Source organism: Chiloscyllium plagiosum, chromosome 3 (genome assembly GCF_004010195.1).
Source record: "Chiloscyllium plagiosum isolate BGI_BamShark_2017 chromosome 3, ASM401019v2, whole genome shotgun sequence".
Classification (NCBI taxonomy): Eukaryota; Metazoa; Chordata; class Chondrichthyes; order Orectolobiformes; family Hemiscylliidae; genus Chiloscyllium; species Chiloscyllium plagiosum.
The window spans coordinates 30,975,139-30,999,348 of NC_057712.1; the positions used below are offsets into that span (position 1 = coordinate 30,975,139).

Genomic DNA, 24,210 nt, shown 5'->3' on the forward strand with positions numbered 1-24,210 from the left:
AAATCTTTTCTGAACCCTTTCAAGTTTCACAACATCTTTCCGATAGGAAGGAGACCAGAATTGCATGCAATATTCCAACAGTGGCCTAACCAATGTCCTGTACAGCCGCAACATGACTTCCCAACTCCTGTACTCAATACTCTGACCAATAAAGGAAAACATACCAAACGCCTTCTTCACTATCCTATCTACCTGCGACTCCACTTTCAAGGAGCTATGAACCTGCACTCCAAGGTCTCTTTGTTCAGCAACACTCCCTAGGTCCTTAGTCATTAATAACTTACTTTCCTTTCCTGCTGCATAAAAGTTGTATGTTTCCACATACTTACACATATTTAGCATTCATCACACTTATCATTCCATACTGATTTGATTTTCTTTTACAGCATTAGAACCGTCTGTCAATCCCAACTTTTCAAGAGTTGCAGTGTTGCTCAGGGAGTTGTTTCTTTGAGGCTATAGCAAAGCAGGACAGGACATAGACTTTCACTCATGAGGCTGGTAGCTTTAGTCAGGGTATTTCTGAACTAGGCAAACTCATCTCAGTTTTAAAGGCCCCTTAGCTTCAATGTTTGCTCAGTGGAAGGGCTTGGATGGAACAGGGAGGTGGTGATGATAGAGTCAGCCTTGACAATATTGGAAGCAGATTGGAAGCAGTCATGGAGGCAGGTTGGTGCTGAGAAGGGCTGTTTAGATGTCCCACTTCCTGTCTCTGGATTTATTTTTAAAGCAGTTGAGCCACTCACCACTCACATTTCAGAGCTCATCCAGTACACACCTCTTCTATACCAACTAATGCTCGCTCATGATACCCCTGTAGCGGCTCAACCAACTGCCAAACATTGGCAGATATCAGAAAATGTGGAAATAAATTCCATTATTGTAAAATGGAGGAGCAGAAGAAGGCCACTTGGCCCATCGAGTCTGCTGTGCCAATCAATGATACCATGGCTGATCAGATAATCCTGAATTCCACTTTCCTGCCTTACTCCCAATAATGCTTGAATCACTTTCTAATTAAACTTCTGTCTCTCTCAGCCTTGAGTGTACCTCATGACCCAGCCTCTACAGCTCTCTGAAATTTAAAGTTCCACAGATTCACTACCCTCCGTGAGTGGAAAGCCCTTTTGATCTCTGTCTTTAATGTGCGGTTCATTATTCTGGGATTATGCCCATTGGTTAGAGGTTCTCTGACAAGGGGAAACAACCTCTCCATTTCTATCTTGTCAAATCCCCGATGAATCTTGTATGTTTCTGATTGCTTCTCATTCTTCTGAACTCCAATGCGAACAGGTTCAACCTACTCAACCTCTCCTTATGAGGCAATCCTTCTATATCTGTATCAGTTGAGTGAACCTTCTTTGGACTACCTCAGTGACACCAGATATTTCATGAATTAAAGGGACCAAAATTGTTCACAGTGTCACAGCTGTGGAGTGACTAGTGCCTTGTACAGTTTTAGCAAGATCCTTTATTTTTGTACTTCATTTACCTTCTCGATTATCCACTAAACTTGAATATTAGCTTTTTATGATTTGTGCACAAGTGCTCCCAAATGCTATAGGCTTCTGCAATCTTTTTTCATTTAAATAATACTCCACTCTTCTATACTTCATTGCCAAATGCATAACTTCATACTTTCCCACATTATATTACATCTACCAAGTTTTTGCCCAATCACTTCACCTGTCTGTATTCCTTTGTGGATTATTTGTGTCATGCTCACGACTTGCCTTCCCATTTATTTTCATGTCATCTATAAGCTTGGCAATAACACATTCACTTTAATCACTTGGCCAGAGTATTTAAGGAAGTGATCCTTGAAGTAGTGGATGCAATAATGGTCAGAGATTCGAGATTTTGAGATTCTATGGACTCTGGACCAGTTCCTATGGATTGGTGAGTAATGTAATTCCACTATTTAAAAAAAGGACATAGAGAGATCCCATATAAAGGGAAATGACCGACCAGTTAGCCTGACATTTGAAAGGTGGACAATGTTCATAATAAAAGATTTAATAGCAGAGCACTTAAAAAGCATTGAGATTTGTGAAAAGTAAATCATGCTTGACAAATCTTCTTTATGTTTTAAGTTTGTAACTAGTATCATCAATAATGGGGAGCCAGCAGACATGATTTATTTAGAATTTCAGAAAGCTGTCAGTAAGATCCCATATAAAGGGGAAATTGTCAAATTAAAGCGTGTGAGATTGGCTTTAGCATATTGGCATGGATGGAGAACCAGTTGGCAAACAGGAAACAAAAAGTAGGAATAATTCATTCTTTTTTCTGAGTGGCAAAATGACTAGTGAGGTACTGCAAGGATCAGTGCTTGAACCCCAGCTATTCACAGTATATATTCATGATTTAGATTGAGGAACTAAATTTATTATCTCCAAGTTTGCAAATGGCACAAATTTGGGTGGAAAAGTGAACTAGAAGTAGGGTGCAGTGATGCTTCAGTGTGTTTTGGACAAGTTGAATGAGTGGTCAAATGCATGGCAAATGATGTGTAGATTAGATTAGATTCCCTACAGTGTGGAAACAGGCCCTTCAGCCCAATCAGTCCACACTGAGCCTCCGAAGAGCAATCCACCCCCGTCTGACTAATACACCTTACAGTATGGGCAACTTTAGCATGGCCAATTCACCTAACCTGCACATCTTTGGATTGTGGGAGGAAACCGGAGCACCCGGAGGAAACCCATGCAGACACGGGGAGAACGTGCAAACTCCACACAGACAGTCACCCGAGGTTGGAATAGAACATAGGACCTTGGTGCTGTGAGGCAGAAGTGCTAGCCACTGAGCCACTGTGCTGCCCCATGTAATTGCGAATAAATGTGAAGTTTTCCACTTTGGAAGCAAAAACAGGAAAGCAGATGAATTATGTGCATGTTGATAAATTTGGAAAAGGGAGGTGCATCAAAACCTGACTGTCCTTTAATACCACTCACTAAAAGGAAGCGTGCAGTTTCAGCAAGTGATGAAGAAGGGAGGTATGTTCAAGTACAGGAGCAAGGATGTCTTGGTGAGACCACAGCTGGAGTATTGTGTGCAATTTATATTTCCTTATCTGAGGAAGTATATTCTGTATATGGAGGGAATGCAACAAATGTTTACCAGACTTAGATGGCAAGATATGACATATGAAGAAAGGTTGGATCACTTAGAACTATACTCACTGGAGTTTAGAAGAATGTGGGGATGCTCTCATAGGTACTGATAAAACTCAAACACAACTAGACTGTGTAAACACAGGAAGGATATTCCTGATGGCCCAGGAACCCAGAAGCAGGGGTCATATTTAAGGATATGGATAGACCATTTAGGACTGACATGAGGAGAAATTTCTTCACCAAGAATGTGGTGAGCCTGTTGCATTGCCTGCCACAAAGAGGTTGAGGCCAAAACATTGAATGTTTTCAATGAAGAGTTGATTTTTCTTTTAGGGCTAATGGGATGAAAGGTTATGAGGAGAAAGCGAGACCAGAGTACTGAGTTGAATTAGTAGTTATGATCATACTGAATGTAGAAACAGGCTGACTGGCTTCTTTCTGCTCTTATGTTTTCAATGTCTCTTTCTATTTTTCTAAATCTTGATTCTTTAGATCTGTTATTAATTAAAAATTGCCTCTGCTTCTTTGTCTTTTTTGAAATAAGTCATGTTAATGGCTTAGTTTGCATTTGAAAGGATAATATTCTTTTGTAGATTTTATTATTCATTCATCATTGAAATATCTTTGTGATGCTTGTGGTTCATTGCATTAATGAATTAGACCAATTAATGACGTATGATAGCATTTCTAGTATCTACGATGCTAGTAAAAAATATTGTCGGAAAGAAGATTTTAAAATTCTTTCTTGGAGTATGGGTGCTGTAGGTAGTGCGTGAGATCCATTCTAATTGGTCTTGAAAACTTGATGGTGAGCTATTTATCTGAATTGCGGCAGCTGATGTGGTAAAGACATGTGGGCGGCACGGTGGCACAGTGGTTAGCACTGCTGCCTCACAGTGCCTGAGACCCGGGTTCAATTCCCGCCTCAGGCGACTGACTGTGTGGAGTTTGCACGTTCTCCCCGTGTCTGCGTGGGTTTCCTCCGGGTGCTCCGGTTTCCTCCCACAGTCCAAAAAAAGATGTGCAGGGTCAGGTGAATTGGCCATGCTAAATTGCCCGTAGTGTTAGGTAAGGGGTAAATGTAGGGGTATGGGTGGGTTTCACTTCGGCGGGTCGGTGTGGACTTGTTGGGCCGAAGGGCCTGTTTCCACACTGTAATGTAATGTAATCTAATCTAATCTAATCTAAAAATCTAATTTCCTTTTGTCAAACAGGAACACAAAGGCTTAAAGTTATTCTGATATTGAGGGACTTCAAAACAACTTAATCTTTTCTTTGCAATGTTATAATTCTGAAATGTGAATATCTACGATGCTAGTAAAAAATATTGCCGGAAAAAAGATTTTAAAATTCTTTCTTGGAGTATGGGTGCTGTAGGTAGTGCGTGAGATCCATTCTAATTGGTCTTGAAAAGTAGTGCGTGAGATCCATTCTAATTGGTCTTGAAAACTTGATGGTGAGCTATTTATCTGAATTGCAGCAGCTGATGTGGTAAAGACATACTTGTGATGCTGTTGGAGAGGGAGCATCAGGAGTTTGACTCAGAATGATGAAAGAACTGCAATATCATTCCAAATCAGGATGGTGTGTGGCTTGGAGAGATATTTGCAGATGGCAGAATTTCCATGTCCCGAGAGCCTTAGTGTTTGTTCAATCAAATGGTGGTGGCCACAAATCTGGACAATGATGTTTGGTGAATTGGAGATGATACATCCTACTGTTGCCATGTACCAGCAGTAGATGGGCCGAATCTGTAGTGAGGTGTGCCAGGCAAGTGGATTGTTTAGTCATAGACAGTATCAAGTGTCTTGAGTTTTGTTGGAACTCCACTACTCCTGCCTCTAATTTGCATGATTGTAAGTCCACCATGGATGCCACATCAAAACTCCTGATCACTTACATTGAGTACATCTGAAGGCCATGTTGACAATTCAGTGCCAGGAAAACACTACAAACAATGCAGTTAACATGTTGGTCTTGTATACTGCTTTCAACTTGGATAAAAAGGCCATGTCTCTTTTATGAATGACCATTAAATCCTCAAGGCAGATCCTTTACAGTGAATTGCCCAACGGCAGGCTGAGTCAAATAAATGACGTAAGGATTCCTAAAGAGGAGCCTTGCAAACTTCTACATTGCAGACCACCTCACTTGGGAAACCATTGCAGCCAATCAGTCCATGTGGAGATAAGCACTGACATTTGATTCACCATATTGTGAGGACCATCTGAGTCAAACGTGCACCATCTATGGAGGAAAGTCAGAGATGGCACAGTTGCAGAATCCCCCCCCAGTGAAAACATAACCTGTCAGTCCTGTGGCTATGCATTCTGATACCACATTGAAATCTTCACTCTTAAGAAAACCCACAGACATTGATAATGTCACATTCAGCTTGAATAACGAAGAATCTACCATCTCCTCTAATTAGTCCAAGTCTGAATGTTGACTAGATGTCACAGACTGTTTCATTTTTTTGAGGTATTGCAAAAAAAACTGAACAATGTGCAAGCATCACCAAATATTCCCACTTTGATATAATCATGAAGCACTTGAACATAGTTGGACTCAGGACACTTTCAAGGGGATCTCACACATCAACTCCTTGGACCTAAAATAGTGGTCCGCTGACTTTATGCTCAGTATACTGAAATCAATGGAGACATTGCCCTCTGTTTCTAATTGATTTCTTTGGTGCTTCTTGGTACTATGCTTAATCAAATGATGCCCTTGATATCCAATGGTCATCACTTTCACCTCATCATCATGACAGTGCTTTTGCTGATGTTTGAACCAAAACTGGAATCACATTTCATCTTGATTGGTCTCAGCAGAACCTGAGCTTCTAAATTGAGAGATTAGAAGTATGTTGGCTTCATTTGATAGGCTGACTGCCGACCCTTCCAACCTGTGGTGATTGAGAGTACACTGATAAGGTGGTTAGTGGCTGGATTGGGCAAGTCTTACTGGGCAATGTTTCCCATTGTCAGATAGATGTCAACATTTTAGAACAGCAGCTTGGTTTAAATGTGGACTTGTTCTGAAGAATTGTATGATTACAGTAGTGCTGATTAACAAAACATTTGTAAAAGCCACTCATTCATTTTGTGTGTGAACTATTATAATCCAATCTTCCTGATCCTCTCTATCAATGAATATGATCTGACTTTGTGCCAGTTTTGAATTAGAATAATATTCTTTTCACTTTTCCAGCCATGTGTGTAATATCCTTGTGCAGCATCTGCTTTGTCTTTACTTTTGGGACCTTCAGCACAACAGTGAACACAACACTTCAATTCCATGTTCTGGCTGCTTCAAGGTTATGAATTCAACTTTAATATTAATCTGCATCTTTAAATGCCACAACAGACTTTCCCATTATGGCTGGAATCTTTGGAGACAATTTACCCAAGCCATCAACTTTGAAAGGACATGACTGGTCAAACCACATAGGTCATTGGCAAAATGCACTGACAGATGTAGAGTTCTGCCTGAGTCTTCTGGAGGAACCATTGGGAACCAAAGGAACCCTCTGATCTGAACTCATTAATCATCAGTATGGTACTGTTACAAGGCATTCCTTCAAGGTTTTTATTGAAAGTGCTATTCATTATTCATCCAAGATGCATGAGGATTTTTTCACTAAATGACATGACAGCCAAAACAATCCCAATAAAGGGTTCTTTTTCAATTTCAAAGATCATCAAAGTCATTTTTTATATTTAACAAGTGGAGATTTTTTAACAAAACTTCAGATCATATTTCTTAATTAGATTTTATTAACTTGTTAATTGTTTTTACATCTACTCTATCAATCCATGACTTGTTAAGACTCTTAGAAGAGCCACAATAGGTTCAAATGACCTTGCTGAGTTTGGATTTCCTTCCTTTGTAAATCCTGTTCTCTTGCCTTTCCCTGCCAAAAAAACTTGGATTTGTCAGAAGTGGATGGATTTGTCGTATGGGGAACACATTGTCCATTTGGGTTCCACTTGCTAGTTTTAAAGGACTCCAGAGTCAGGAAGATGATGTGAAAATCTCACCCATTTTCCTTAGAAATAAGCTCAGCTTAACACATGTGGAAATATTTTCCATTCATTAATATTCCTGGAGGATTGTTGCCTGTCAGTCCTCAAATTTTACTGATCACTTTAGTTTGGTGTTCTCATTGGGAAGGTAATTTCCTTGTTAGATTTTGCTGAACCATCTGAACAAGATGCAAGCAGTGTTTTGATCCTAGTAAAGAATCTTGGGTACAACCTTTGGAAGATATTCTGTCAGACATTGAATGGGGGTGTTACTTCCAAACTTTTAATGAAAAGATGTAGCTAGCTCACCCTTCTGCAATGTTGCAGTTAACCCAATTCATAACAGTATTCCTCACCTCTGTATGCGATCTGTCTATTTAAAATTACAGTTCAAGGTCATGCCTGTGTTTTGGGGTTTTTATATCTTAAGATTTTACAGTTCAAGGAAGTCATGTATTTCACAAACTGCAATGAGCCAAAGGAACAGATAATTTGTTGGTGGCATATTGCTTGATGCACAAATCATAATTTTTTCTTTTCCTCTAAAACTTATGGAGAATCTATTTGCAACCAATGGAGAAGGCAGATTGTTTATTGTTATGTTCAAAAGACCCCACCTCTGACAGTACAGCATTCACTCAGTACAGCTGTCAAGATGGTAAAAACAATGACTGCAGATGCTGGAAACCTGATTCTGGATTAGTGGTGCTGGAAGAGCACAAGGAGATAGGCAGGGAGGACAAGTCCGGACAAGTCATGGGGATAGTGCTGAGCTGGAAGTTTGGAACTAGGGTGAGGTGGGGGAAGGAGAAATGAGGAAACTGTTGAAGTCCACATTGATGCCCTGGGGTTGAAGTGCTGTTCACAATTCGCACGAATATTGTTGCTCATGAAAGGAAACTAATAGCTGTCTGTCCAACAAATTTCCTAAACAGACCACCATCTGATCAATATCTTTAGTCTGGTCATCTTGTGTATCTATAAAATTGTACATTGAGCAAACATGAAATGATGCTTGAGACCAAACATAATACAGACACAGGATTAATTTGGCGGCATGCAGGAACACTTCTCTGCAGAAAATACAGACCATCCTCTGGCCCTACAAGTATTTTTGCCTTTTCAAAAGTTCCTTAATGGCTCATGGACGTGGTTAGAAAGGTCAGCATGTGTTGTCCATCTTCGAATGCCCTTGAAAATGTAATGGTGTATCATCATCTTGAGCTGCTGGGTTTAGCTGGTAAAGGTTTTCCCACCATGGTATGTTTTATTCTTTCCTTGAACATGATCATTGAAGGCAGTGCCAACATGAATAATTAATCACTGATTTCCTTAAGGTGATGAGGTACCTTTTGAACACTGCAGTCCAATTGGTAGTTGATTAGATTAGATTCCCTACAGTATGGAAACAGGCCCTTTGGCCCAACAAGTCCACACCGACCCTCCGAAGAGTAACCCTCCCAGACCCACTCCCCATATTCACCCCTGACTATGGACAATTTAGCATGACCAATTCACCTAACCTGCACGTCTGTGGGAGGAAACCGGAGCACCTGGAGGAAACTCACGCAGACATGGGGAGAATGTGCAAACTCCACACAGGCAGTCACCCGAGGCTGGAATCGAACCTGGGATCCTGGTGCTCTGAGGCAGAGGTGCTAACCACTGTACCACCGTGTCACCCCTAGTTGTCAAGCCACAGCAAAATTAAAAGGGAAGCTACACTCATCCAGACAAGTGGGGAGTATTCAAGCACACTCTGACTTGTAAGTGGTGGACAAGCATGGGGGATTCAAAAGGTAAGTTAGTTATTGCAGAAATACTAACTTCTGACTTGCTCTTGGTAGTCATAGTGTCCTACATAAATGGTCTAATTCAATTTCTGTCATTGACTACCCTGCAATGTTGATCATAGGGAAATCAGTGATGGTTGTGCCATTGAATGCCAAGCAGAGATGGTTCAATTCTGTTTGTTGGAGATAATCAACAGCTGGCACTCATGTGGCATAAGTGCTGCTGCCCAAGCCTGAATTTTGTCTAGGAGGAAAATTTTGTCTACAGTCATCGATGTAGCGGAGGAAAAGGTGGGGGTGGTGCCAGTGTAGCTGCGGAAGATGGACTGTTCCTGAAGAAGGGCTCATGCCCGAAACATCAATTCTCCTGCCTGATGCTGCCTGACCTGCTGCGTTTTTCCAGCAACACATTTTCAGCTCTGAATTTTGTCTAGACTTGGTTGCATGCAAACATGGAGTACTTCAGTTTCTGAGGAGTTGTGAATGGTACTGAACACTGGATTAAATGGGAAGTGCCAGGATTGTGACCCAGTGAACAGAAAAAGATGGCAATCTATGTCCAAGTTGGAATGGTGTGACTTGGAGGTTAAGCTTGAGGAATTGATGTTTTTCTCCTTGCATGTGCTGCCCTTGCCCTTTGAGGTGACAGATGTCATCAATTTGGAAGTCACACTCCAAGGTGTCTTGGCAGGTTGGTGTAGAACAGCTTGTAGGTAGCACATAATGTAGCCATGGTAATTTGGTGAAGGAAGTCTCTGTGTAAGGGGGCTAATGGGCTGCTGACCAAGTAGATAAATTTGGCAGTGGTGTTGCTGAACCTCTTCAGTGTAGCTTCAGCTACAACCATCCAGGCAAATGACATTACATTCTCATTTGATTTTCTAGACTCCTGGATTACTCTTCCATCAGGTCTGCTCTGTCAGATTAAGTTGTTTATCTGAACTGCTGTCACTCTGCCTTAAAATTCTTGGTATTCTGGTTCAGGCTGCTATGATCACACTTGTCCTGTTACTAGTACTATTTCATTTGATTTATGTATACCTAAGTACAGCGAAAAGCTTTGGGTTGTGAGAAGTACAGGCGGATCATAGTAAACAAGGACACAGAGATCATGGGGTGCTTAGACAGAGTGAGGCATACAGGTTACAACGGCACAGGCAGGGTGCAAAGCAAGATCAACATTATTTGAAGTTAGAGAGTCCATTCAGCAGTCTCATAAAGGCAAGGAAGAAGCTCTCCTTGAACCTAATTGGGGTGTGTGTGTGTTTTCAAGCTTCTGTATCTTCTTCCCCATGTAAAAGGTAATAGGAGAGCATTGCGAGGGTGGGAGGGGGTCTTTGATGATGTTGCCATTGCACTGAGAAGTGTAAATAGAGTCCATGGATTGGAGGTTGGCTTCTGTGATGGTCTGAGCTGTGCATACAATCCACTGTAGTTTCTTACAGTCCCGGGCAGACCAGTTGCTACACCTGGCTGCTATGTACCCAAACTGTGTGTTTTCTGTGGTGCATCTGGAAAAGTTGGCGAGGGTCCTTATGAACATGTGGAATTTCCTAAGGCACCTGAGGAAGAAGCATCTACGTGGGAGATTCAAGCAGGATCATTCCAAGGAACTTGATGCTTTCAACTCTCTCCTCCTTTCCTCCTGAAGTTAATGATCAGTTCTTTTGTTTTCCTGACATTGCACCATGACACCAAAATCCTTTCCTACTTTCTGTATTCTGAATCATGATTGTTTTATATCCATCCTACCACAGTGCTGTTGTCAGCAAACTTGTAGATGGCATTCATTTGGAATTTGGCTACACAGTCTTGAGTGTACAGGGAGTATAGTAGGGGGCTGAGAACGCATCCTTGGGGGGGCTCCAGAGTTCAGGATTATCGTGGAGGAGGTGCAATTGCCTATCTTCATTGATTGCGGTCTCTGGGTCAGGAAGCTGAGGATCTGGATGAAAAGGCCAGAGCCAAGACCAAGGTCTCAGAGTTTTGAATTAGTCAGAAGGGATTATGGTATTGAAGGTGGAGCTGTAGTCAATCAGTAGGAGTCTGATATAGGTGTCCTTCTAATCCAGATATTCCAGGAATGAGCGTAGGGCTAGGGAAATGGTATCCGCTGTGGACCTGTTTCACCAGTAGGCAAATTGTAGAGGGTTGAGGCAGGCTGGGAGGCTAGAGTTGAGGTGGGCCATGACCAGCCTCTCAAAGCACCTCATGATTATGGAGGTCAGAGCCATTGGACAGTAGTCACTAAGGCACATTGTACATGCTTTCTTTGGTACTGGGATGATGGTGGTCTTTTTGAAGCAGGTGGGGATTTCAGCCTGCAGGAGGGAGAGGTTGAAAATGCCAGTGAATACCTCTGCCAGCCGGTCTGCACGGGATCTAGGTGCATGGCCAGGGACTCCGTTTAGGCCCACACTTTCCTTGGGTTGATTCCCAGAAAGACCAAACTGACGTCTGCAGCAGTGATGGAGAGAGCAGGTGTGTCCGGGGCTGACTGGGCAGGTGACACCACGCTGCTGGAAATCTGCTGGAACCAGGGTGGGCTGTGTGTTTTTCCTCTTGCTTTGCGTTTCTGGAATGTACTTCAGTGCAACATTTTCTCCTGTACTTTGCTGTCATGTTGGATCCCAGAAAGACGTCTATGCTTTCTTGAGATGAATCAGTTTTCTCCATGTCTTTTGTGGTTTCACTGTGTCCTACATCTTTGCCTTTACCCCCTACCTAGGCTGCAAGTGTTCATGGATTCTATTATATTCAGACTCTGTCTGCATTCAAATGGTCAAATTTCTTTCTTGATTTGATTTTGACCCTTCCATTATACCTGAAATTGTGACCCATATCTTCAAGTCCCTAAGAATTTAATTGGGCAGAGCATCAAGTATAGAGGTTAAGAGGTCATGTTGCGGCTGTACAGGACATTGGTTAGGCCACTTTTGGAATATTGCATGCAATTGTGGTCTCCTTCCTATTGGAAGGATGCTATGAAACTTGAAAGGGTTCAGAAAAGATTTACAAGGATGTTGCCAGGGTTGAGGATTTGAGCTAAAAGGAGAGGCTGAATTGGCTGGGGCTGTTTTCCCTGACCTTATAAAAGTTTATAAAATCATGACGAGCATGGGTAGGATAAATAGACAAGGTCTTTTCCCTGGGGTGGGGGAGTCCTAAATTAGAGGGCATTGGTTTAGGGTGAGAGGAGAAAGATTTAAAAGGGGCCTAAGGGGCAATTTTTTTCACACAGAGGGTGGTGCGTGTATGGAATGAGCTGCCAGAGGAAGTGGTGGAGGCTGGGAAAATGACAGCACTTAAAAGGCATCTGGATAGGTATTTAAAAGGAGAGGTTAGAGGGATACGGGCCAAGTGCTGGCAAATGGGACTGTAGATTAGGTTAGGATATCTGGTTAACATGGACGAGTTGGTCTGTTTCTGTGCTGTACATCTCTATGATTTTATGACTCTAATTTCCAGTAGTCTTTCATTTAGAATGATGATGATATATTTTATAAATGAGCAAAAACATGTCCTCTTTCTTTTGCATTTTCATTTTCTTTTCTAATTTCTTTAAAACCAACGGAGATGATCAGTTGACGATAGAAGCATCATTATGTTCAGGCGTGTCACTAGTCATCAAATGCTATGACGATTGAAGTGCAAATTAAACTAGAATGATAGCCAACAATCTCTTTCTTTTGGTCAGAGAGGCCTCCACAGTTACTTTATAACTAAATAGGGTCCACTGAGATTGGCAGTTCTTCATTCAAGGACAATTTATGGGGACTGTTCAGGATTTTCCCCATTATAAAATGGTTGCCTAAGCTAGTAGAAGGTGGTACTAATGTGCTACCTCAAGGTATTATTGATGTATTAACAAATTATGTGACATTCACCAAAAATGCTGCTTTCTTGGATGATAGCAGATTGTCAAGGTAACTGTTGTAGCACTTAGCATAGAGAAAATGAAAAGCTATGGTTGTGAATGATTATGAATGTGGCATGGCCTCATCAACTGGCGCAGCTTTGAATCGACACCGACATGCTCCAACAATCAAAAAAAGGACAAAATAGAATGGTTTGTGTCAGTGTCAATTTACAGTCAATGGCAAGCGCAGAATCATTTTTTCTCTATTGATATACAAGAAATGTGTAATGTTGCTTGGGGTCTGTGTTCATTAGATGATGCTTTTTCAGTTCTTCCATTCGTTAGCTAGCAGGCATAGAAACATGGAATCACATAATACAGGGAGAAAGTGAGGACTGCAGATGCTGGAGGCCAGAGTTGAAAAATGTAGTGCTGGAAAAACACAGCAGGCCAGGCAGCATCCGAGAAGCAGGAGAAGGGAGGGGAAATGAGGAAGCTGGAGAAATCTACATTCATCCCGTGTGGTTGAAGGGTTCCTAGGTGGAAGATGAGGCGCTCTTCCTCCAGGCGTCGTGTGGCCAGGGTCTGGCGGTGGAGGAGGCCAAGGACCTGCATGTCCTTGGCGGAGTGGGAGGGGGAGTTAAAGTGTTCTCTATCGTATTCCCTGCGGCCCTCCCCCAAATTCCCTTTTATCTCAGCCCGCTTGGCACACCAGCCTCATCACATAGTACAGAAGAGGTCCTTTGGCCCATCAAGTCTGTACCACCAAAAATATACTGCTATCTACATTAGATCCACTTTCCCCACTTGGCCCATAGCTTTGAATTTTATGACAGTTCAATTATGCAGCCAATTATACTTTTTTAAGATTATGAAGTTTCCTGCTTCAATTAACATCCCAGGCAGTGCATTAAAAAGGGGGCAAGTTCAAAGGAGATGAGAGCAGCAAGTTATTTTACACAAGGAATGGTAGCTGCCTCAAACACACTGCCTGGAGTGGAGACAGAGACAATCAGGACAATTAAAGAGGTTTTTAGATAAGCACATGAATATGCAAGGTATGGAAAGATATGGACCAAGGACAGGCAGAAAGGATTAGTTTAATTCAGTGTCACGCTTGGCACAACATTGTAGGCCGAAGGACCCATTCCTATGCTGTACTGTCCTATGTTCAAAAAATACCTATTCGAGTTTCTGTGCCTTTAGCATTCATGTATTTGCCCTTCTCTTTCAAAAAGGAGCAAAATGACATGCAGTTCCAAGAACAATGTGAACAGAAAGAGCTGTACATTGTTCTTTCAATAATTTGCATTAATGTGCAGTGCCAGAGAATGATTGTATGCGGGTGCACATCTTGAAATCTCCACCTCACTACATTCGCAGTCGGAGCTGTGTTATTGTGAAATGAGTTTAGGTACTTCTCCCGGTGAGAGAGAGTTCCAATAGAATTCCTTTATTTCAAAGTTTGTTCATAATGCGACAGCTTCTTTGACAGGACTAGGAGCAGACAAATCTCAACATTATCAAGGATTCATTACGGGTGAAAAGACCTCTGAATTAAACACATCAAATCTGTCTGAAATGTATATTCTGGAATTACCATTTGTTTTTACCGAATGGTGTTTTAAACACCAAACTGGTGTTTCAGTTTGGAGAGTTCCCCGGTGGTTTGAAAGCTGGCTGCATTTCTCCATACATTATCATAATTGCCCGCAGATAACCTGACAAATATTTACCTGTCACTGTACCGTCGATCACATCAAAGATAAAACATCTTTTAAGCAATGCCACCGTTGAATTATAATTAATTCAAGATAGTCTAGTTCATCAGAGGGTAATGTGTTTAATTTGTCAAACACAAACATATTTTTGATTGAGTGTCGAGGTGAAATTCAAGGGTTTGTATCAATTTTCATTTGTGAAAAGCTTTCTCGTCAAAAGACAAAATCTTGATTGATAAAAATATATCTTTATTATTAACACTGGTATTGATCGATGAATGCTGCTATTCTGCTAAAATATCTCAGTAGAACTTTCCATTTATTAATGAGATAATTCACTAAGTTCAATAAAATGTTCACTTGTTCGAGTTACCTTGCTTTCTGAAACATTATTCTGAGTCAAGCTGTGGAACTGCAATTATAAAAAAAAATGGGATTTGAAGGTGATAGGTCAAGGGATAATGCAGTGAACAACTTTTGCTTGCAATCATTAAGTTGGATAAATTATATTGGTCACTGTTATTAGACTAGAAAATAAGGTAATGAAGGCGAATCACAGCTAAATGAGGCAGCCTAGTTATCATTAGGATGAATTGTTGTTCAGTGAATCTTTCAACGTCATGGTAATTAGAAAGATTGATTTTATATTTTGCAAAGATTCCAGTGTAGAAACCTATTTAAATGGTGCAATTGACAATTGTATTGAGCACAGAGCACATAATCCTTGAAATCCTCACTTTTTCCATTCTGTGGCATGTGGAGATTTGAATGCCACCCTCTGACACTGGGACGTGATGAAAAATGATGTGAAAGTAGTTCAGCATATGAATAGTGATATTGTGTCAGTGTCTGTCACTGAGCTTGTATTGCCAATGAAGACAGCTGGTAGGCCATCAAGGGTTACCCTTGTTTGGAAGGGTGCTGTCATGCTTAAACACTGTCCACCTGTCCTTTGTAGTGGAACCTGCCTGATGTGAATTCAATGCCAACTGGGTATTTTGTCATTAATGAAATCAACAACTTCATAAATATAACAACTGTAACTTAGAGGCCTGGAAACTAAAACCTTTCACTGACAATAAATCAAGAGGAATTCATGACTTGCAACTTGAAGTAACTTTTTGAATTCACATCCTATAGGTTGTGGTGCTGAAACAAAATTGCAGTAATAAAGTTGCTGAATGTCCAGACTGTCTACATTCTTGACCTGAAAGTGTTCAAAATCTGAATTTTTAATAAAATGCTCTGAGGGACCAGGGTTTTTGATTGGATTGTGACTAACGTTTTACCTTGGCAAACTGAGTTCAAATTCAAGCCCAGGGATTGGAAATGCCTCTGCCCTTGACAACAAAGGTTCATTGTCTAATAAATTTAGACCATCTCAGTCTATCTAAGGCTTGTGTAACAAATAACTGATGCCCCAATCAAGGGATCTTATCTTGCCTGCCATAGTGTTCCAAATTGTGGAAACACAAGTGGAAGATTGTGCAAGGAGATGTTCCTCCAATCAGAGACCATTTCTCACCAATGAGCCTCTCGGCAACGAATGTGGGAGAGATTGTGAGAGTGAGGAACTGTGAGAAGGCCCAAGGCCTGCATGGTAGGAATATCTGCTGGCCTTGGAGGTTGGTGGTGAAGAAGACTGCAAGGCACAAGATTCCTGTCAAGTGGGTGTGACAACAAATGAAGCTCCAACTCATGCATTGAGTCAGGCAAGACGAGGCTCTCTCATTCCCAAGCCCTGATGGAGGTGGTGAAAATGGCAGAACTGGGATCTGAGATTCAGAGAGAGAGAGGAAAAGAAAAGCCATTTTTGTAAATTCCTCACTTAAACTGATGATTCATTGCTTTGGACTTGATTTGTTTCTGTAAATTTCGTGTTTCTTCTTTTGCCAAACATTGTATTTCTGAAATTTATTTGCTGGCCTCCCTGAGTACAGTAATCTACCTAATGAAAAGGTTGGATATTCGTGGTCTGGTTCCTAGTAAATGTGAGTTTACAGCATTTAAATGCTTCAAATTCATTCCCATTTTTCTAATTCATTGGATAAGCCGATTGCTGGAGGACTTGTTGAGTGGAGTAGATGTTGTGCTGATGCATTAGAAGAGAATGTTATGAGGGTGGAGTTAAAACTTGTTTTTGAGCTGGAGTAATGGGAACTTTCCTCTGTATCTCGCTGCAGTATTACCTGACCTGGGAGCATACGATTCTGCTTGAAATGGAAAGTAATTGATCACACTTCCATGATGAGCACAAATATGTCCATGTTTACTAAAAGGAAACTAAAGTTCTGGATACATTCTGCGATTCTGAGAGTTTGTCTGGAGAAACAGTGCTTATGTTTCATATTAAAGATCAGAGTTTGGACTGATGAAAGATTATCAGCCTGAAGCATTAAGTTTCTTTCTCTACAGGCACTACCAGACTTGCTGAGCGTTTCCAGGATCTTTGCTTTGATTTCAAATTGCCATGTTGCTTTTAGGCACAAGTTATGCACATTTCACTCACTTAATTATGCTTTTACCCATGCTCAGTTATAAAATTCTAAACTTATCTTTATAAAACAAAACTAATTTACTCAAAGATTATTCCTTCTACTCCAAGTTGTTTTCCACAGATGTGATCAGCTCATCACTGGTGTAGTGGTCTTATCACTCGCCTATTTACCATAGACCCAGGTGATGTTCTGGGGATCCAAGTTTGAATCCTGCTGTAGCAGATCATGGAATCACAGAAGCTGTACAGTGTGGAAACAGGCTATTCAGCCCATCAAGTATACACCAAAGAACATCCCAACCCCTCCCCTTCCTAACCCTGCATTTCCCATGGCTATTCCACCTAACCTGCACCTTGGACACTCCAGGTAATTTAACATGACAAATCCACCTAAACTGCATAACTTTAGACTGTAGGAGGAAACTGGAGCACTTGGAGAAAACCCAATCAGACACAGGGAGACAGTGGCCCAAGGGAGGAATCGAACCTGGGTCACTGGGGCTGTGAAGCAACAGTGCTAACCACTGTGCCACCCCAAGTGGTGGAATCTGAATTTAATTAAATAATCTGAAATTAAAAGTCTAATGGTGACCATGAACCCATTGCTAATTGTTGAAAAAAAACATCTGGTTCATTAAATGAAGGAAGCTTGCTGTCCTCATCTGGTCTAAAATAGACAAGCAGGAGGCTGGAAGAACACAACATCTGCAGTTTTTTTGTCTCTTGTCCTTATCTGCTCTGGCCTAGATGTGACTCCAGAACCATAGCAATGTGGTTGACTCTTAACTGCCCGCTGAGCAATTAGAATTGGACAATAAATACTGGCCAAGTCAGCAACATCCACATCCCATGAACAAATAAATAAAACTTAATGTGAGAAAACTGTGGAAAGAACAATTAAATGTTATGTTCTTCCACATTGCATTAAAATACAACCAGCTCAATTAGATTTCTGGAATGGTCGTTTTGAAACAAATATTTTGGCTTGAGATTACCCAAACACATGAAAAGCAATGCTGATTTTTTATGAGCTTGTAAGCAATTAGTTGCAGTGAAAACAAGATAGTTCCATTAAATATTCAAGTTAGAAAAATCAAACAACAGATAGGAAATGTTTGTATTTTTCAAAGGGCAAAAAATACTCGTGCATAAATTGTTATGTTAATAATGAGCTGTCTCCCCACTTTTTAAGGCCCTCAGTTGGTTGCAACAAATATTTTAAATTCTTTTTCGCACTGCAGCGATACCACACTTCAATGAAAATGTAATACTGGTCAAAATTAAGGAGCTAGATACAAACTTTTCCTGTGTGAAAGAAAGACAAATTTTATGACAAATCCCAAGAGGGGAATAAGCGACCTAAACCTCAAAGTGGCAGGGACCCGGGTTTGATTACATCCTCAGGTGACTGCCTGTGTGCAGTTTGCACATTCTCCCTGTCTCTGCGTGGGTTTCCTCTGGGTACTTCGGTTTCCTCCTGCAGTTCAACATGTGCAGGCAGGTGGATTGACCATGCTACATTGCCCACTTGTCTCCAAGGATGTGTAGGTTTGGTAGGTTAGCCATGAGAAATGCAGGGTTAAGGGGGTAGGGTTGGGAGGTGGGCCTAAGTGGAATGGTGTAGACTTAATGGGCCGAATGGCCTGCTTCCACGCTCCAGGGACTTTGTAAAATCTATTCTAAACACACGTGTAATGTTTAAGAAGTGTGAAGTATTTGGTCCAAAAAGTTTTTAAAAAGTTCTGAAAGTTCTTGAAGTGTTAATTGTAACCTGATATTATAATGGTTGAATGGATACCTTGTATCCTCATGATCCTTATGGACAGATGCTTATCCTTAGAAGCATAGAAACAGGAGGAGGGAAGACCATTCAGCTTTTTGAGCCTGCTGCTCCGTTCCTTATGGCCTTGGCTGATCAGCCAACTGAATAGCCTGTTTTTGCTTTTCCCTATTATGCTTTGATCTCTTTGGCCTGCCACCAGTCTTCCATCCGTTGGCTTCATCTATACTTCCCACTGACTCGGGAAAAAAAACCACATAATCAAAGACTCCTCCCACCTTAGTGATACTGTCTTCCACCTTCTTCCATCGGGCAGCATATATAAAAATTTGAATACATGTACTAACGGATTCAAGAACAGCTTCTTCTCCGCAGTTATCAGACCTTTGAACGGACCTCTCAAATGTTAATGTTGTTGATCTCTCTCTGCACCTCCTCTGCAGCTGTAACACTGTATTCTGCACTCTGCTCTGCTACCCTGATGCACTTTGTATGGTACCATAAGACCATAAGGCATAAGAGTGGCAGTAAGGTCATTCGGCCCATTTAATCATGGCTGATGGGCATTTCAACTCCACTTACCCATACTCTCCCCATAGCCCTTAATTCCTTGCACTCTGCCTGTATAGCACTCAAAACAACATTTTTAACTGCATTTCAGTATGTGACAACAATAAATCAAATCAAAATCATACAACGTTTTGGCGTCAGCCACTTGCTGTGGTAATAAATTGCACAAGTTTGCCATTCTCTAGGTGTGGTTGAGAAGGGGGAAGAGATTTCTTCCCATTTCAATCCTAAATGGTGGTGCTATTTCTTCACCCAGACAGTGGTAAGTCTGTAGAATTGCAATATATCTGATCACCAAGCATTTTGTTTTCAGAGGCTGAGGAAGGCAGACAGGAAGAGTCTTCCTGTTTTGTGTCAGAAATCCATTTTCCTTCTCTGCTTTGTCTGCCCTAAAGCAGAGTTCCTGAAATGAAATTCACTTGTGCATTCCCTTCCCTGGCATCATTGTTGTTTTTCAAGCTGGATAACATGCAAGTGACTTCAATTCTAATGCTTTAAACATCCAGGAAGGCATAAATAAAAATTGGGAGATAAAGGTTTCTTCATATCTGAGAACATTTTGGACACAACATGTTAACTCTGCTTTTTCTCCACAGATGTGAGATGTGCTGAATTTCTTCAGTAATTCTTATTTCAGTTGCGGTATCGTTTGATAAACAGTTAATTTTAGCTCAAACTGTCTTTGTTTATTTCGCATGGTTTTCAGGAGTTTAACTCAAGCTGCTCAGGTGACTGTTGCAGTCATCTTAAGTCAGTGTTTTACCTTTTGTGAAACCAATTTAGTACATGAAAGAGCTCAGGATTTAGCATCAGAGGATAAGAGTTGAAAATTGATAGTCCACATTTGACCATTATTGTGACAAGACTATAATAAACCATCTTTGCTTATAGCTGCACTGGATAGCACTTAACTATTTGAAATGGCTTCTATTTTGTGTAATCATACTTTGCTTTTACATTTCAGCTTTTTTTTCATCTTAGCTGTTCTTTTTCCCCAATAGTGAAAAAGGCAATTGAGCTGAAGTCCAGAGGAGTCAAAATGCTTCCCAGTAAGGACAGTGATCACAAGAATTCTGTCTGTAAGTCATTAGTCTTTAACTTTTTGCTCATCATTTAATTATGGATAAAGTGATTATCACCTAAAGATTGGTTTGATTTAAAAATTTGTTGATACTTTCCAGGAAGCAAATTTGTTTGAAGAACAGGAAATCACAATATTATTTAAAAAGGTGATAAACTGCAAAATGCTGCACTAGAGGGCATTCTGGGATTGTCTTTCTGCATGAAACACATAATGTTAGCATGCAGGTACAGCAAGTAAATTGGGAAAGCAAAGATATGTTGGCCTTTGTTCAAAGGGAATGAAATTGAAATGTAAGGAAGTGTTGCTAATAACTGCAGAGGACAGGTTTTTTTTCCTTTACTTAAGAGGCACATGCTTGTATTGGAAGCAGTTCAGAGAAGGTCACTGATTCCATAATGGTGATATTATCACACAAAGTACTTTTGAGCAAGCTGAGCCTAAATGCATTGACCTTAGAAGAACAAAAGATGATCTTATTGAAACAATAAGTACACGCTAACAACATGCTACCACCTGTGCCCTCCACTTAAACTGAACATGAGATGTAATTTCTTCTCTGAGACGGTCAACAGTCTTTTCCTAAGTGCGCACTGGAGGTTGGGTCATTGAGCATACTCAAGACTGATCTAGACTGAATTTGATCAACAAGCAAGTTGAGAGTTCTGTGAGATAGACAGGAAAGTGGAAGCCACAAACCGTGACCTCCTGTAGTGACAAAGGCTCAATTGGTTGAAAAGCTTACTCTTGCTCCCATTTCCAATAGTCTTATGATAGGGCAACAGACCTTTTTAGTCTACTTAAATATTGCCCTTGGTTAAATTACAGTGCACATGCGTTATGTTTCTAATTATTACAGATCCAAGTTACCTGACTCTATTTCCTTTCTGGTGCAATGAACTATAATCTTGAATAGATCTGCCAAACAGAAGTATCTGTGCAACAATTCGTAGTGTTGAACTTTTTTTTGTTACTGTAGATAACTTGGAACAAGACAATCATATTTACAAAACTGTAGGAGAATGCAAAGTGTTTACTGATCATCTGGACATGGTTAAGGAGCTTTGGGTCAATAACAATTTGTCATTTTTCATGGGAGTTAATAAGCTGACAAGCAAACTAATTAATATGTTAGTTAGTCCCAGGTGGTGTTACATAGGATCAATGGTATAGGAGTTTTTCATTTGGCGCAATCAATCCTTGATTGTATTTATGCTTCAGCCTTCCTTTTTTAAGAATCTGGATTCATCACTGTAACATTTGTCATACATAACCTTGTACCCTGACAGATTACTATGTGGACATGAGAGATGCAGAAAATAATGAGACACAGTCAAAACGCAAATTGAATACTAATGCTCTCTGTTGAACAACACAGTTCCCCCTTGACAATACTCCTGTCACAATTCACCTATTAGAATGCACCCATTGAAAATGAACCATTAATCACAAATATGTTAAAAGTAATTACAAATACTATTACCCAGTGAGTAACAATGCAAATCTAGGTGCTGTGCTGCAATCATCACACATACCACTTGATCAAGGAGAACAGTGCCAATCTCAGTATTGATATGTAATGAGGTGGGGGAGGGGGGTGCAATGGCCTTGTGGTATTATCCCAGGTAATGTTCTGGGGCCTGTGTTTGAATCCTGCCATGGCAGATGGTGGAATTTGAATTCAATAAATATCAGTCTCATGCTAACCATGAATCTATTGTTCATTTTCAGGATAAAACAATCTGGTTTACCAGTGCCTAATAAGGAAAATGCCATCCTTACCCAGTCTGGCATATATGTGACTCCAGACCTTCACTAATGTGGTTGACTCTTAACTGCCCGCTGTGCATTTAAGGATTGGCATTAAATGCTAGCCTATCCAGTGAAGCCCTTATCCTGTGAATGTATAAAAAGAAAAAAAAAACTGTATGGAGAAGAGTGCTAATATCAGTACATTCCTACAGTAGCAAGATTTAGATTTGGCTAAATTTAGGTTTCAAGTGAGTCACATAGTCATTTAGTTAAGTCAATTATTGAAGTATACTCTTGTTTAAAGAACTGATTGTCGTAATCTAGGAATTAAGTGAAGTAAGTTCCACATTGAATAAATTAAAGGAATAAAAGGCAATTGATTATTAATAAATATTGATTAAGGCTGACATGATCATTCTGACTTTGGTAGCAAAAGGAGGAGGTGCCACACAAAGAAAAGATTCACACTTCAGTTGTCTTCTGCACTTGTACATTGCTCCCAGCTCTACTGGAGAGAAAAAACAAACAAGCAAAATCTATTGTGGCTTTTTTTTGTGAGCACTGGATCATTTTTACATGCCTCACAATGACTATTGCAAAATTACATTTTTTGTAATCTATGAATATTTAAATCCACAGAGGTGAGGCTGTGGGTTGTGTCCCTTGACAGGGTTAACATGGTCAGGCACGGGATGAGAAAAAGTATGGAGTATGTAGTTTTATTTGATAATCAGAAGGATGAAAATACTAACCTTCTTTACAAAGCCTGACCAAGCAGAAGCCCCAAGCTTTTCTTCTCTGCTTTAACAGATTCTGACTAGGCTATGTAGGATTTCATCGCATCGTTCACCAATGTTCACTAACATTCGACATCTTTTTAAATAAAAAACAAAATGGATCATTGCTGATGTCTGGTGAAAACAGGATTGGGTTTGGATATGATACACCTTGTGGTCAACTTCCACTATTTAGTATTGCTGATTTTTAAAAAAAGTTGAAGCTTTTCATCTTACATTCATCACGGCAATTTACAAGAAAAAAATGAATAAATAAAGAGAAAATGAGTGTGAGAGAGGACAGTGCAGAATCATTGATAGGTGAATGCTAATTGTTCTAGGTTTTGTCATAGGGAATGCAATGGCTAATGATGACTGGCAGTTAACTGCCAAGCTTTGTTTAAACCTTAAATAAGACAGGTTAACTCTGAATGGTCATGGCATTACCCTGAGAAATGAACCAGATTTTGGTTGTGACCAACTGTTACACTGAAACAGGTGCACAACATGTACATTGTCTTTTTGCTTCCAAAGAATACTCTTGTGTATTAATTTTCGTAGCTTCCAGCTCATGCAAGTATGCCATATTAACCACCCCTAACTGATTGTCAGCATAATGTTTCACACTCTGGATTGTGTAACAAATTAATTCACACTTACTCTAATGAAGCACCAGTGTGTTACTCGGGTCAAACAAGCCACAGTTAACTATGGTTAATTCATGCTTTTTGAAGAGAATGAAACTTAAAAATGTTAATATACATGTAAATTCATGTAGAGCACTTAATTTTGGCTATGTATGATTATGAATCTTAATCATACATATTTTTAAAGATTTTGTAATGTGTTCACTGCAGCAAAATGTACACACACTTGACAGCCAATTGCACATTGGTTAGCTGTAAGCCTAAGACAAGCTAGAGATATATTGGCTCTATACCTTTGAAGCATTTAGATGACAAAATTCTTCACCTGGAATGCTACATTAAGGTCAGATGTTTGGTTCCATCAGCAGTGATCAGAAAATTCCCGAGATTAATTGAGCTGCATAGATGACTTGTCTGCTCGCTAATTTGCTATGCCAAGAGAAGTGGACACATTAGCCTGGATTTTTCAATTCCAAATTGGACAGATTTCTATTGTGACAGATGACCGCCCAGCATTTTATTTGTCCTATTTTTTGGTATCATGTCTGAAGCTCACACCAGCATCTGTCCATTTGTACTGCTGGAAA

The 24,210-nt window shown here is 40.4% G+C and overlaps 1 protein-coding gene across 1 annotated transcript in view; it reads left to right on the forward strand.

Annotated features, from left to right (window-relative positions):
- Positions 1-24,210, forward strand: part of LOC122548600 (CUB and sushi domain-containing protein 1-like) — a 2,366,391-nt gene that overhangs the window by 1,516,927 nt on the left and 825,254 nt on the right. The window contains exon 7 of the mRNA XM_043687435.1: positions 20,369-20,446. Coding sequence (XP_043543370.1) covers positions 20,369-20,446 — 78 coding nt within the window. The remainder of the gene's footprint in view (positions 1-20,368; positions 20,447-24,210) is intronic.